The sequence below is a fragment of the Doryrhamphus excisus genome, linkage group LG18 (genome assembly GCF_037039965.1).
Source record: "Doryrhamphus excisus strain RoL-2023G ecotype Guam linkage group LG18, RoL_Dexc_Guam_v1.1, whole genome shotgun sequence".
Taxonomy (NCBI): Eukaryota; Metazoa; Chordata; class Actinopteri; order Syngnathiformes; family Syngnathidae; genus Doryrhamphus; species Doryrhamphus excisus.
The window spans coordinates 15599070-15613975 of record NC_136374.1 but is presented as its reverse complement, the minus strand read 5'-3'; the positions used below and the strand labels follow the sequence as shown (position 1 = coordinate 15613975).

At 39.3% G+C, this 14906-nt stretch overlaps 1 protein-coding gene across 1 annotated transcript; it reads left to right on the top strand.

Annotated features, from left to right (window-relative positions):
- Nucleotides 1–6062: 6062 nt before the first annotated feature.
- prph (peripherin) lies at nt 6063–14758 on the top strand. Its single transcript, XM_058054802.2, has 9 exons — nt 6063–6658; nt 10982–11042; nt 12028–12123; nt 12228–12392; nt 12481–12606; nt 12712–12932; nt 13013–13065; nt 14009–14082; nt 14152–14758. The coding sequence occupies exons 1-9, from the start codon at nt 6111–6113 to the stop codon at nt 14221–14223; spliced, it is 1416 nt and encodes a 471-aa protein (XP_057910785.2). The 5' UTR covers nt 6063–6110; the 3' UTR covers nt 14224–14758.
- Nucleotides 14759–14906: the final 148 nt, after the last annotated feature.

Below are 14906 nucleotides of genomic sequence, written 5' to 3'. Positions count from 1 at the left end.
CATGTTTTTCCTCACTAGCTTTCTGCACAAAAAAATCATATGGTATTTATATTAAGTGTATTCTTAACCTTTAAAGGTCATTCATTATGCTTACATGACACTACTGCTTTTTTTAGTCAAAAAAATTAATTAAAAAAACAAACACAGACACACACACTTTTTTTTACATACACACCATTATCCAAAATCAATCTTGAAACACATTGACACTTTTCAGCAGCAAGGTACCCTTAAAAAAACGTTACTTTTTCTGCATGCTTTGAATTGGAAAAAATAGCACCATCTGGTGGATTTATGTAGAAGTTAATTAGAAATGAGTGTAAAATAGTAGGGATTTTTATGCTGATATTGGTGTCGATATTTATATATTATAGATATCAGCATAAAAATGCAATATTGGTTGATATCGGTATCTGATTTTTTTCCCGATCATGAAAAATGACATAAAAAATCTGCTTATTCCACCACAGGAGATTTGTCCATCCATCCATTTTCTATACCAATTATTGTCACTAGGATCGCAGGGGTGCTGGAGCCTATGCCAGCAGTCTTCGACGATAGGCGGGGTACACCCTGGACTGGTCGCCAGCCAGCCAATCACAGGGCACATATAGACAAACAACCATTCACACTCACATTCATACCTATGGACAATTTGGAGTCGCTAATTAACCTAGCATGTTTTTGGAATGTGGGAGGAAACCGGGGTACCCGGAGAAAACCCACGCATGCACGGGAAGAACATGCAAACTCCACACAGACGCCTAATATTTATTTAGTTGTAATCATTTTAAAAAGGATAACTCTTATACATATACATAACTAAATAAAACTAAACTAAATCAAAATTTCACATCTTGTGGTGTCTATAGTACCTGGAGAAAACCCACAAATGCACGGCGAGAACATGCAAACTCCACACAGACGCCTAATATTTATTTAGTTGTAATCATTTTAAAAAGGATAACTCTTATACGTACATATACATAACTAAATAAAACTAAACTAAATCAAAATTTCACATCTTGTGGTGTCCATAGTACCTGGAGAAAACCCACACATGCACAGGGAGAACGTGCAAACTCCACACAGACGCCTAATATTTATTTAGTTGTAATCATTTTAAAAAGGATAACTCTTATACATATACATAACTAAATAAAACTAAACTAAATCAAAATTTCACATCTTGTGGTGTCCATAGTACCCGGAGAAAACCCACACATGCACGGCGAGAACATGCAAACTCCACACAGACGCCTAATATTTATTTAGTTGTAATCATTTTAAAAAGGATAACTCTTATACATATACATAACTAAATAAAACTAAACTAAATCAAAATTTCACATCTTGTGGTGTCTATAGTACCTGGAGAAAACCCACATGCCCACACATGCACAGGGAGAACATGCAAACTCCACACAGAGATGGCCGAGGGTGGAATCGAACATGGGTCTCCTAGCTGCGAGGCCTGTGTGCTAACCACTCATCCATAGTGCAGCCTGTATTGGAAATTAGGAGTTGAAATATGGGACGTTCTTATAAAATAGTATTGTCTGTTGTTTGTTATATGTTATTTTTGGTTGCACCGTGAGTAAGGTAGGTATTTGGGTTAGTATGCGGATGAAAAACAGCATAATCAATGTTTGTTGTTGGGACAAATGTATCATTTTTGTGTAGCTTTCTTTACCGTATATTAATTCAACACAGCTAAAATGGCTTGAAAAAAAAAATGACTGGCACAAAATGTGTCTGGGATCTCTTATATCGTAATATACGGCACAGTATTCCGGGAAAGAACTTCATAAAATATGCAGAGCCATATCATGGCGAGAGGGCTCCGCAGCGTCTGGGGATGCATGTGTCTGACAGCATACACAAAGCCCTGCATGCTAGCAACATGCATGTCACATGACACACGGGAAGGGAGGCTGATGTCAGTAATAATTATTTTTTTTTAATTTAATTTTAATCACTTAAAAGGATTATGTGTTCTGTTCTCTTGGCTGATATGATTTCCAAATGTATTGTGAAGCATCTCTCATCAGGAGGCATTTTTATAGTCTTACCTTTCTCTTTCCATCCCTGTATTACCTTAACTTTACCATTACTCGAATGACTAAACACTGAAGATATTGATAGTAGCTCTCTTGCTAACTTGTTTCTATTTTTAACCGCTGAGATGATTTGCAATGAAGGAAAAATCCAAGGACATCATTTTTCACAGCCCAGACTACAACATTGGTTAATAACCATATAGGACAGGGGTCAGCAACCCGCGGCTTCAGAGCCGCATGAAGCTCTTCAGCCTCTTTGTTGCGGCTCCCTTTGCAATGCTTGAATATTTTTTAACACCCGAGTGGGAAAAATGCACGTCTTTGTAATAAGTTTTTAAAAAATCCGACTTTGTGTGAGACCTTGAATGCACCCTGACTCAGTTCTGAGTTCCGGATGAGCAGACAGGATGCTATTCAGTGAAGGAAAATAAGTAATACTATTTGACAATTCTAAAAAATACATTAGAGATCATTTAAAAACAGCATTATTATTATTGTTATTATTATTATTTATTATTACTTATCTTCTTTTGTGTCTGTTATTATATGGGAGCCAGGCAACGACATTTCGTTGGCAATTTCACTACTGTGTTTTTGTGCAATGACAATAAAGGGAGTCTATCTATCTATCTATCTATGGGAACTTATAGTAGTAGTAGTTATAGTATAGTAGTTTACACATATATTTATGTAAGTTTACATATAATATAATACTAGCAAGAGTACTCCAACTCGTCTTTTTTAATCTGAACTACTTTGATACCCCCAAATTCCCTCCAATGTTGTTATAAACATACTATGTTTTGCGGCTACAGGCTATTTTTCTTTAATGGCTCTTTTCATAATAAAGGTTGCCGACCCCTGATATAGGCGTATGTCCCTTTTCTTTATATACCCGATTTGCTGATATCAAGATATCCATTTAGATATGAAACCCGACCCACACTCGGTGGAGTGGAAATGGAAACAGACATTCTAGCTGGATGATTGGATTTATGGTTCCTCTGGGGATTCTCTGAGAAGAAGAAGAAGAAGAAGGATCAATCCTTAATGGTAACATCTGGTAGTTGGTTTGTATTACTGCAGCAGCTGAGTCCAACCCCCCCCCCCCCCCAAAAAAAATCATTACATTGTGTGGTTTTTGAATGACTGTGAGCTCCTGTTATGCCGTAGTGGTATAGTCCTAAAAAATCCATATGTGCCTGTTGGAGTTTGATCTTCTTTAAAAAAAAATAAATAAATAAATAAAAAAGAAGCAGAGCAGGAAAGGGAGGAGAGATAGTGACCATAATGCAAGATGATTAGATTACAGAAGACGGAGATGAACACGGGCCGTTCATGACACACAGAGCTTGACCTTGGCAGTAACGGACATGTTTAGAACATAATGCTATTATTGTGTAGACCAGGGGTCTCAAACACGCGGGACACTAGTTTTGAGGCCCGCGCAAGTTTGATACGGATTCTGTATGGTATCATGTACCCAGAAAAAATTATTAAGTTTGATTAATGTTCATGTTAAAGGTTAAATAACTGTTAATAGTTATCCTCCCTATCCGTGTGGAAGTGGTAATTTTTTTTGCTATTTAAGTTAGGAAATAACTTGAAGGCTACCGTTTCGGTCACTAGCTCTCTAGTTTGCGAGTTAGCATGTGTCTCAAGACCCTGCAGTTGCGCAATATGTTGTAAATAAAAAAAAGTATAAATGTGACTATAGTCGTGTTTTGTCATGTTTACAGGGCTCTAATAAGTTAATTTTAATCTGAAAAAAATAATTTGTCTACCCACCAACTATATGTGGTTTCTTAAGTTTTTATTATTTGCCGTTTTATTATTATTATTATATTTATTTAATTATTACTGATTGATTGATTTTCTTTATTCTTGATTTGTTTATTTATTTTTCATTTTATTTTGTGTAGAACAATAAAAAGTAAGATATTTGAGAACAGTGGAATGTTTTATCAGAGCTTTTCTTTTCGAAAATTTTTTTAATTTTTTTGTTTTTAATAAATGCGTTTTTTTTTTTTTGTTTTTTGGAAAATCTGATGCGGCCCAGTCTCACCCACCCAGACCCTAGCTCCAGTGGCCCCCAAGTAAATTGAGTTTGAGACCCCTGGTGTAGACGCTACAGTGGAATTAATGCGATTAAAATACTAGATATCTATAAAAGGAAAAAGTGCTACTTGTGATGCCGAGCCACACCCAGTTGCCATGGGAATGATGTCATCTTAATGCTCTCGACTTAGTCTGCCTGCAGAGCACTATTACAATTATTAGAACACACATACCCTGCAGCAAGTGTGACACCTATATATACTCTTTCACACATAATACATCAACTACTACTACCGTTACTACATAACAAATGCACGCTGCAATAAAATACTGCAATAAAACGACAAAATACAATCATCCTGTTGTGTATATGACTAACTCTACATAGAGCAGGCAGGCTATCGAATAACTGCAGAGTCATAGCGGTGCCCCAGACGCCCAGCCCCTCCGTTAAGAATCGAGTTACAGTAAAAGGAAAGACAGTGGACACAGAGAAAGGAAAAGGAGGGAGAAAAGAATGAAAAAAAATCACAGAATTCCAACATTCCTATTAGAGCAGGGGTCTCAAACACGCGTCCCGCGGGCCAAATGTGGCCCGCAGGATGCTAGTTTGAGGCCCCCGCCTTGATATGAAAGTTTAATGTTAGTGCGGCCCCGTGCAAGTTTGATATGGATGCTGTATGGTATCATGTACCCAGAAAAAATTATTACGTTTGATTTATGTTCAGCGGCACGGCGGTCTAGTGGTTAGCACGCAGACCTCACAGCTAGGAGACCAGGGTTCAATTCCCACCCTCGGCCATCTCCGTGTGGAGTTTGCATGTTCTCCCCGTGCATGCGTGGGTTTTCTCTGGGTACTCCGGTTTCCTCCCACATTCCAAAAACATGCTAGGTTAATTGGCGACTCCAAATTGTCCATAGGTATGAATGTGAGTGTGAATGGTTGTTTGTCTATATGTGCCCTGTGATTGGCTGGCCACCAGTCCAGGGTGTACCCTGCCTCTCGTCCGAAGACAACTGGGATAGGTTCCAGCAACCCCCGCGACCCTCGTGAGGAAAAGCGGTAGAAAATGAATGAATGATTCATGTTCATGTTAAAGGTTAAATAACTGTTAATAGTTATCCTCCCTATCCGTGTGGAAGTGGTAAGTTTTTGGCTATTTAAGTTTAAAGGAAATAACTTGGAGGCTACCGTTTAGGTTGCTAGCTCTCTAGTTTGCGAGTTAGCATGTGCCTCAAGACCCTGCAGTTGCGCAATATGTTGTAAATAAAAAAAGTATAAATGGGACTATAGTCGTCTACAGGGCTCTAATAATGCTTTGTTCATTTTAATCTGAAAAAAATAATTTGTCTACCCACCAACTATATGTGGTTTCTTAAGTTTTTATTATTATTATTATTATTATATTTATTTATTACTGATTGATTGATTTTCTTTATTTCTTGATTTGTTTATTTATTTGTCATCTTATTTTGTGTAGAAAAATTAAAATTAAAATATTTGAGAACAGTGGAATGTTTTATCAGAGCTTTTATTGTAGAAAATCTGAACCAAAACAAAGTTTATTCATTTTTCTGTTTTCAATAAATGCATTTTTTGGGGGGGTTTTGGACCCTAGCTCCAGTGGCCCCCAGGTAAATGTGTTTGAGACCCTTGTATTAGAGTATTAGTATTTGGATACACTGATGTAAAAGTAAATGACATCATATAGATGTCTAGTTGTCTAATACATGGAGTTATTAAAGGAGTAATATGAAGTCCTGTTATTAAAAGGGTGGAGCTGTCCAGCAGAGAGTGGTGCTGGAAGGACAGAGAAAGACAGGGAGTGGCCAGAAGCGACATGCTGAAGAGTGATGGAGAAAAGAAGGGGTGGGGTGAGGAACCAAGAGGCGGTGTGTGACTATATAAAGCTCAGCGCTTTGCTTTGAGAACAGTTTCCAAGCCTCGGTACTCTTTTTCTCCTCCTCAGAGATCAGACCAAGACACCAACCATGAGCCATTCTTCCATGCATACCTCCACTTCCTACAGGCGCACCTTCGGAAGCCCACACCCTACTTCCATGTCCTCTTATTCCAGTATGTCCTCCCGTCAGCCCATCTCCGGGGGTCGCTACATGCGCTCAGTGTCACCGATGGTGTCGTCCCGTTCCACCGCCTACCACCAACAGCGTTCCCGTCCCAGCGTCCAACCCCAACGTCTAACCTACGACAAGGTGGATTTTACCATGGCTGAAGCCATCAACCAGGAGTTCCTAACCACTCGCAGCAACGAGAAAGCCGAGCTGCAGGAGCTCAACGACCGCTTCGCCAGCTTCATCGAGAAGGTGCGCTACCTGGAGCAGCAGAATGGTGCACTGCAGCAGGAGCTGAGCCACTTCAAGGGCCAGCAGCAGCACGGCCAGCCCAACCGCGCCTCGGAGATCTTCCAGGAGGAGCTGAGGGAGATGAGGCGCCAGATGGACGCCATCGGTAAGGAGAGGGACCAGTACCAAGTGGAGAGGGACAACCTGGCAGAGGACCTGGCGCTGCTCAAGCAGAGGTTGGTACCAACATCTACATAAGCATACATTGCCATACATAAGTTACTTACATATGTACATGACTGGTACTGTACATACAGTAGATACACACATGGACTGACGGACAGATATATACAAAAAACAATCAATACAGAGTAATGATGCAGTAGGGTGTGGCTCGGCACACTGTAGTACTAGTACTGAGTACCATCTTGTAGTACTAATTAAATCTAAAATAAAATTACTGTAAAAGTTGTTGTTTGTATTGAATATATTGAATATATGTTAATCGGGCACATTGGAGTCAGGTGGGAGTATGTTTGCACATATGTTTTTTTTTTCCTGGGGGGCTACTGGGCAGGTTTTGGAGGGACCCCTAGCATACATATTTTCTGGATTGATTTTTTTCAGGATGTATTTGCCATCAAAGATGATTCCACATCAAGACCTTCTAAGCCAGAGGTCAACAACCTTTAAAAAAAGAGCAATTTTTCCTCCATCCATTAAATAAATCATCTTCAAACAAGATCTTATAAACTATGAATTTTATCAATTATAACAAGAGAACCTCAAGAAAGATCATAACACAGCGACGCCGGTGACATGCAAATTACGGGTCATCGATGTTTTTGATTGGCTGTCAGATTCGGAGGGAATTTGGGGGTATCGAAGTAGTTCAGGTCAGAAAATTACATGCATGAGCACAAAATTGACAGGACAGAGACTCACGATAATCGCCCCAGTCGTGCAGGTTCCATTATAAATGAAATGGACTAGAGGTGATGTCGCCCCCCCCCATTCCCCCCCACCTCCACCCATGTATAGAGCCCATGAATCAGTGGATGTAATATGTTGACGCGTGTACTTTGAAAGTGTTTTTGTTGTTTCTCGCTTCATATGACGCATATAATATAAGCTAGCATCATTGGAAAAGAAGACAAATAAATATGTCCGTGCAGAATTAATAACCATATTTTCTTTTTTGGGGGTATATATATTCATGGTTAGTCCCCTTCTCTTTCCGGTCAGAACTCAACCAGGGTGCATTCGCGGTATTATAGAAAGTCGGATATTTTAACCTTATTTCAAAAGTGTGCATTTTTACTCCCCTTGGGTGTTAAAAAAAAAGGGAGCCACGGCAAATAGACAGAATAGCCACATGTGGCTCCAGAGACGCGGGTTGCTGACCCTTGTTTGAATGCGTTATATATTAGGACTTTATCATGTGTTTGGTATCTGAAACACATATATTGAAGTAAGAAAAGTTTTTCTTAAAAATCAGACCTATGATTTCCTGGACTGTCCCCCCCCCCAGACCCCCTCGCCAATGAACTTAACTCCTCCAATTGCTCCCTGGAAAGCGTCCCTCCCGTTGCCCGCTTCCTGTGTTTACCGTGCACGCATTCATCTTCATTTTCAATCACACGCATGATGATGCGTGCATGGAGGACATTACACTACACAAAGGGTGGGGTCAGTGGAGGAGCAAGGACTAAATGGGTGCAGCAGGAAAAAAAAAAAATCAATATGACTCTGTAGCTCCATTAGGTGAGTTTTTTCAGTGTCCCTTTACGCTGATTAAATGGTGCCAGAGACCCCATTAGAAGAAGAGCCCCCCCCCCCCCCCCCGCCCCTCTTGTAACAACATAACATGAATTAAAGATGAGGGATGTGATGCTTTCCCGTTAATCTACTTAATGTCCAGCCGGCCCTGGATGACATTGGCTGGACAGAACAGATGGAACAAGAAACATTGATCATATGGAAAACCAATCAAGTTAATTTTCATCACTGGGATATGCCGAGATACTATGTCGCAGGAATTATTACTATCTGCTGCAGATTTATACTAGAAACAACTTCAAAAATTAAACATATTCATCTTAGGGCATATTGTTTTTTTAGATGAGATTAGATTAGATTCAACTTTATTGTTATTGCTCATGTCACTGGTACAGGGCAACAAAATGCAGTTAGCATCCAACCAAAAGTGCAATTATATAACAGGGCTCTACATTAAAAACCAAAATGACTTGCCCATAGGGAATCCTTAAGGTGAGAACTACTTGCCCGAACTTGCCCCATGTGAAATGAAAAGACTGCCATAATGATATCATGTAATTTTTTGTGGCATCACATGAGAATCTCAAATTTAAAAAAAAATAAAATAAATAATACTGTAGCGTTGCGTGTGTGTTGTATTCCGGGCTGTAGTTTCATGCATGGACGCTGGGGGGCAGTCATGTTCAGCTCGCGGTCTTGGAGCGGGCGTTTTGGGACCAAAGAAGAGGAACGAGAGGGAAAAAAGGAGAAGTTCGGTTGCCGTGCGCCCAGCTAGTTAGTTAAGTCTGCAACAGGCCAGTAAGTTGTTTTTCATGCTGCCTTGGAAATAAAAACCATGCAACGATAGAGGTTCATCACTTTTTGCTGTTTCCTTTCAGAATTAGACGATGTTGGCAGCGACGCCATGATGGATGTTTTCGTAGTCAAACGATCGCTGATTGGTTGATCGCGAACAACGGGTGTGGGTAAAACGCGGACTGTGGATTACGGACCGCGGTCTAAATAAACGATTCTGATTGGTCCATTGCAAGGATTGCTTTGCAAATTACCACCGGAATTACGCAGTCCGTGTTTTACCAACACCCAACAAGAACCGCTTTAAAAAAAACTCTTGGCAGTATGGCAAAGTGCACTTGCCAGACGGGAATATCACTGATTAGATTTACTTGCCCCAATTTTGTTTTAACTTGCCCCGGGCCATCGGTACATCGTTATTGTCGAGCCCTGATATAAGTACTTTAGTATTAAATAAATGAAGAGCTTGCAACCAAAAGGCGCTAAATCCAATTTTCACTAAGTTGCATGTTTTTCATGAGTTTAATAGACCTCTGTCATGTGTATCCAAATCACATATTTTGGTCTTGAAATCATTTTTAAAAATATGAAAAAAAAGTGATATGAAATTTATGCTAAATCCCTTTCTTTATTCTTTATTCTGATTGGCCCAAGTTTCCCATCTATTGATAATCCGACCAATCAGAGAGAAGAATACAATTGGCACTGCACATACAGAAAGCCGGTATCAGTGCGCATCCTGTTTTGTTTGTGTACATTAAGTACACGTATGATAGTTACAGTACTATGTTATGCAATTCAGGAGAACACAAATTGTGTTTTTACAGTATTCTGTAACATGGAAGTTTTTTTTTACGCCATAAAAGGCATGTCTCTACCTTGACACCTCCAACTTTCATGAGAAACATTATTTTACTTGTACTAAAAAACATACAATGTAAAGAGTTTGTAATGAGATGTTTTTTGTCACTGTCACCTTCATGGTGCAGTCAAATATGAGCACTGCTTTTAATAACATTTTTATTAATTTAATTAATAATAATTATTTTGTATTGTATGTTGAGAATGGCTTCTGTGTTGTAATTATTTTATTAGCATAGCACATTAAAGCACCTTATATTCTTTTACAACAATGCCATTGAAGAAGTTAAAGGTGACTTCAAATTTATTTCAGCCAAAAGGCGCTAAATCCGGAAAAAAAAAATATTAAAAAAAATATATAAAATACATGGTGTGTGCAGGATTTTTATAGCATGCATTTTTATGACCTATATTGATAGCTCTTTCATTTGCAATATAGACTTGATGACCAAATAGATTGATATGTGCGTAGTTAAAAATCATTGATTTTCTCAAAATCAGTCAAAATGGATTTAGCGCCTTTTGGTTGCAAGCTCTTCAAATGTAGAAAAAAAATATGGACAGATCTATGTAAAAAAAAAAACTATGACAGGCTATGACTATAATACAGTGAGGATATGTACAGGGATATAAATGACTATAATATGGCTATTGTAGATTATACAGATTATAAAGTATGAATGTGACAATATATAATAACAGTAATATGTACAGTATTGCGATGGAGTGACTAGAGTATGGCTATTTCAGATTATATAAATTATAAACAGTATGATGTATGAATGCAGTAATATGTACAATAGTGCAATGAAGTAGTTTTACACTAGTTTTACAGTAGTAGTTTTTACACTAATTTGGATTGGAAGGACGTAGAAGACAGGCTGCATGATTAACCTTCCAACAAGAGAGGATGACCTTATTGAACCATTAGTAGAAAAAAGCAGATGGGGGTCCCACTGGGGGTACTTCCAAAACCTTTTACAGGACGCTGAATCAACAAACTGATTATTGAAAAAGCTTTTTTCCCCCAGCTGATACCCTTTGTGTAAAAAGATTAGTGGTGCATCTAAAGAAAGTGTATGTGTGTGTGTGTGTGTGTGTGTGTGTGTGTGTGTCCACTCCAGGCTGGATGAAGAAGCCCAGAAGAGGGCAGATGCTGAGAATAACCTGGCAGCTTTCCGCAAGGTAAAAACCCAGTTGTCTATTCATAAATAAGCAATGTGTATTGTTGTCAACAATGTAGATGATATCATATTGTGACTAGAGATACTCTGATTGATCTGCCATCAATCAATTTTGTTGAAAAAGCATATTCTGATAAATGATCACCTGTTCAGCCTGTAGCAATACCTGCATACATATTGTGATAGATGGATGGATGGATGGATGGAAGGAGGGATGGAGGGATGGAGGGATGGAGGGATGGATGGACGGACAGATGGATGGATCGATGGATGGATGGATCAATGGATGGAAGGATGGATGGAGGGATGGATGGACGGACAGATGGATGGATGGATCAATGGATGGATGGATGGATGGATGGACGGACAGATGGATGGATCAATAGATGGATGGATGGATGGACGGGCAGATGGATGGCTCAATGGATGGATGGATGGATGGATGGGCGGACAGATGGATGGATCAATGGATGGATGGATGGATGTACGGACAGATGGATGGATCAATGGATGGACGGGCAGATAGATGGCTCAATGGATGGATGGATGGATGGATGGGCGGACAGATGGATGGATCAATGGATGGGTGGATGGATGTACGGACAGATGGATGGATCAATGGATGGATGGATGGATGGACGGACAGATGGATGGATCAATGGATGGATGGATGGATGGATGGATGGATGGATGGATGGATCGATGGATGGACAGACAGATGGATGGATCAATGGATGGATCGATGGATGGACGGACAGATGGATGGATCGATGGATCGATGGATGGATGGATGGATGGATGGATCGATTGATCGATTGATCGATGGATGGATCGATGGATGGACGGACAGATGGATGGATCAATGGATGGATGGATGGACGGACAGATGGATGGATGGATGGATGGATCGATTGATCGATTGATAAGCGTTACAGAAAATGTATGGACATGAAAAATAAATCCAAATATCCTTTATTGTATTCCAGGATGTGGACGATGCCACATTATCCCGTCTGGAGCTGGAAAGGAAGATCGAGTCTCTGATGGATGAAATAGAATTCCTCAAGAAGATGCATGATGAAGTAGGTACAGATTAAATATGGGACAGAAATTCAAACTACAAAGTACAAGTCAGTAGTTCAATACCATTTGAAAGTAATACTACGTACGTGTTGATAAATATCAGGAAATCCAAGATGTTCAAGTGAGTGTGCAGACACAGCAGTTGAGCCTCCAGATGGACAACAGCGCCCGGCCAGACCTCACCGGTGCTCTGAGGGACATCAGGGCCCAGTATGAGACCATCGCCTTGAAGAACATGCAAGAAACCGAGGACTGGCACAAGTCCAAGGTTGGCATCTCCACACATAAGGATGATTCCAAAGAAATGAAACACAAATAGATTATTATTATTATAATTATTATTTTTACGTGTGAAGTTTGCAGATTTGACCGAGTCCGCAAAGCGCAACGGGGATGCCTTGAAACAGGCCAAGCAGGAAGCCAGTGAGTCCAGGAGGCAGATCCAGTCTCTCAACTGTGAGATTGACGCCCTGAAGAACACGGTCAGGATAACGCTTCATCATCTTCTGGGTGATATCGTATCGCCCAATCACGTATCACATGCATCAACCTCTCACCCTTGATGTTCTTTCACTGCATCGTTTCAGAATGAAGCCCTGCTAAGGCAGATGCGTGACATGGAGGACCAGTTTAACAACGAGATCGCCAACTACCAGGACAACGTAGGCAGACTGGAGGACGAGATCCGCCACCTGAAGGATGAGATGGCTCGTCACCTTCGGGAATACCAGGATCTCCTAAATGTCAAGATGGCTCTGGACATCGAGATCGCCACTTATCGTAAATTGCTGGAAGGGGAGGAGAGCAGGTGAGGGATATATATGTCTCATTTTCTATCATATTTCACTTTGTCTATATATTTTTGTAACATTTGTTGCTCTTGTTTAGGATCACTGTGCCTATGCTCAATATTGGTATGGCAAATCACTTTGGTGAACGTGGTGAGTTATGGTTTTCAAATTATGCAATATTCAAATAATTCAAATAATTATACCGTTGGGGCTTTACAGATGCAAATAACTGCCTGGGTCTCTAATTAGCATAAAAATAAAAATAAAAATAAAAATAAAAATAAAAATAAAAATAAAAATAAAAATAAAAATAAAAATAAAAATAAAAATAAAAATAAAAATAAAAATAAAAATAAAAATAAAAATAAAAATAAAAATAAAAATAAAAATAAAAATAAAAATAAAAATAAAAATAAAAATAAAAATAAAAATAAACCTCCTGATGTAGTGTTTATTAACGCCACTAGATGGCACTAGTTGTGACATTGACATCTCCCTGTGTCGTTTGAGTTTTCCATCACGGGTATGCTGGAGCCTATCCCAGCTGGCTTAGCGCGAGAGGCCGGGTACACCCGGTGGCCAGCCAATCACAGGACACATTAGCCAAACAACCATTCATGTTCACATTCATTCTGTGGCGTTCAAGGGCCTTGTGGCATTGGAAAACTTGAAGAAAAGCTTGAAGAAATTGAAGAAATGAATAAATTCATATAAATTTAAATTAAATAATTTCACTATACGTGATCACTCAGCGCAACAGTTTCAGTCATGGTGTGACAACAATAAACCCCCAAACACAATTCACAACTAACAATAATAACTAACAACAAGCGACTGAATAGCTATTTGCAAAGGCAGTACAGCAAAGCACGCTGGGAACCAGGAAGTGCTCCCAACGACGGTACATTACCTATGGACAATTTGGATTCGCCAATTAACCTAGCATGCATGTTTTGGAATGTGAGAGGAAAAGTACCCGGAGAAAAACCCACACACGTACGGGGAGAAAATGCAAACTCCACACAACACCAACTGTTTGAGTTTTAAAACATTTATTTACATACAAAACAGAATAAAAACATTTATTTTCCAGATTATGAACCCATGCATGACACTAGCAGCAAGAGGACCGTGGTGATAAAGACCGTTGAAACCAGAGATGGCGAGGTATGCTTTTAAGATTTTCATTTAAAACAGCAACTTTCAGTAGGAATATTAACATTTTTTCCCCATCAGGTGGTGAAAGAATCCAAGCGGGAGAAGGAGAGAGACTCTGGTCACTCTGACAAAGATGACAAGGACAACTGAGAAGAACCAGATTGGATAATGTGAAGGCTTGTGCCATGACAAGAAAAAAAAAACATATGAAAAAAAAGTCCTTTTGTGTTTGATTGTCTAGCAAACAGTAACTGGATGCGGGTGCAAAGTTAAATCAATACATTTAGACAGTGTGTCACTTTGGTGCTAGTAACGCCACCCAGCTGTTCCAAAACACAGCTGTGTCATCTGCCGGGACAAAGCAGAACTGCCCCATCAACATACCAGTTGAGGCCTTTATTTGCAGTGCAATCCCATGGAGTCTATTTGATGGCCACATGTTTGTAGCTTGCTATATGTTTAAACAGCAGTTGAAAAGCAGTGCAAGAGCAATAGCTATACATATATTCCTTCAAAAAAAAAAGCCCGCCTAAACCTACCATATCACATGACAATAAACATTTATGTAAAACAGAATGGAAATAATGGTTTGAAGTGTTTCACAATGAATGATCAAATGCAAATAAACTTGAAGCAAGTCTAAAGTGTCACTCCTCATTGAATCCGGTATGAACTCACAAGAGATACTGTAGATACTAATATTACCTTTTTAAAAAAAAATTCTTTTATTATATGTATATGTTTTGCCTGACTTGTTTCAGTACAACCCATCCACCTTCAAGTATATACTGCATAATATTAATAATAATAATGGACACAGAAATACAATCATG

What these genes read in the sequence shown, in the direction of transcription:
- prph (XM_058054802.2), top strand. Translation starts at nt 6,111, where the DNA reads ATGAGCCATTCTTCCATGCATACCTCCACTTCCTACAGGCGCACCTTC. An exon ending in TCAAGAAGATGCATGATGAA is followed by an intron (nt 12,124 to 12,227) that starts GTAGGTACAGAT and finishes GATAAATATCAG; the next exon opens with GAAATCCAAGATGTTCAAGT. An exon ending in AGGACTGGCACAAGTCCAAG is followed by an intron (nt 12,393 to 12,480) that starts GTTGGCATCTCC and finishes TTACGTGTGAAG; the next exon opens with TTTGCAGATTTGACCGAGTC.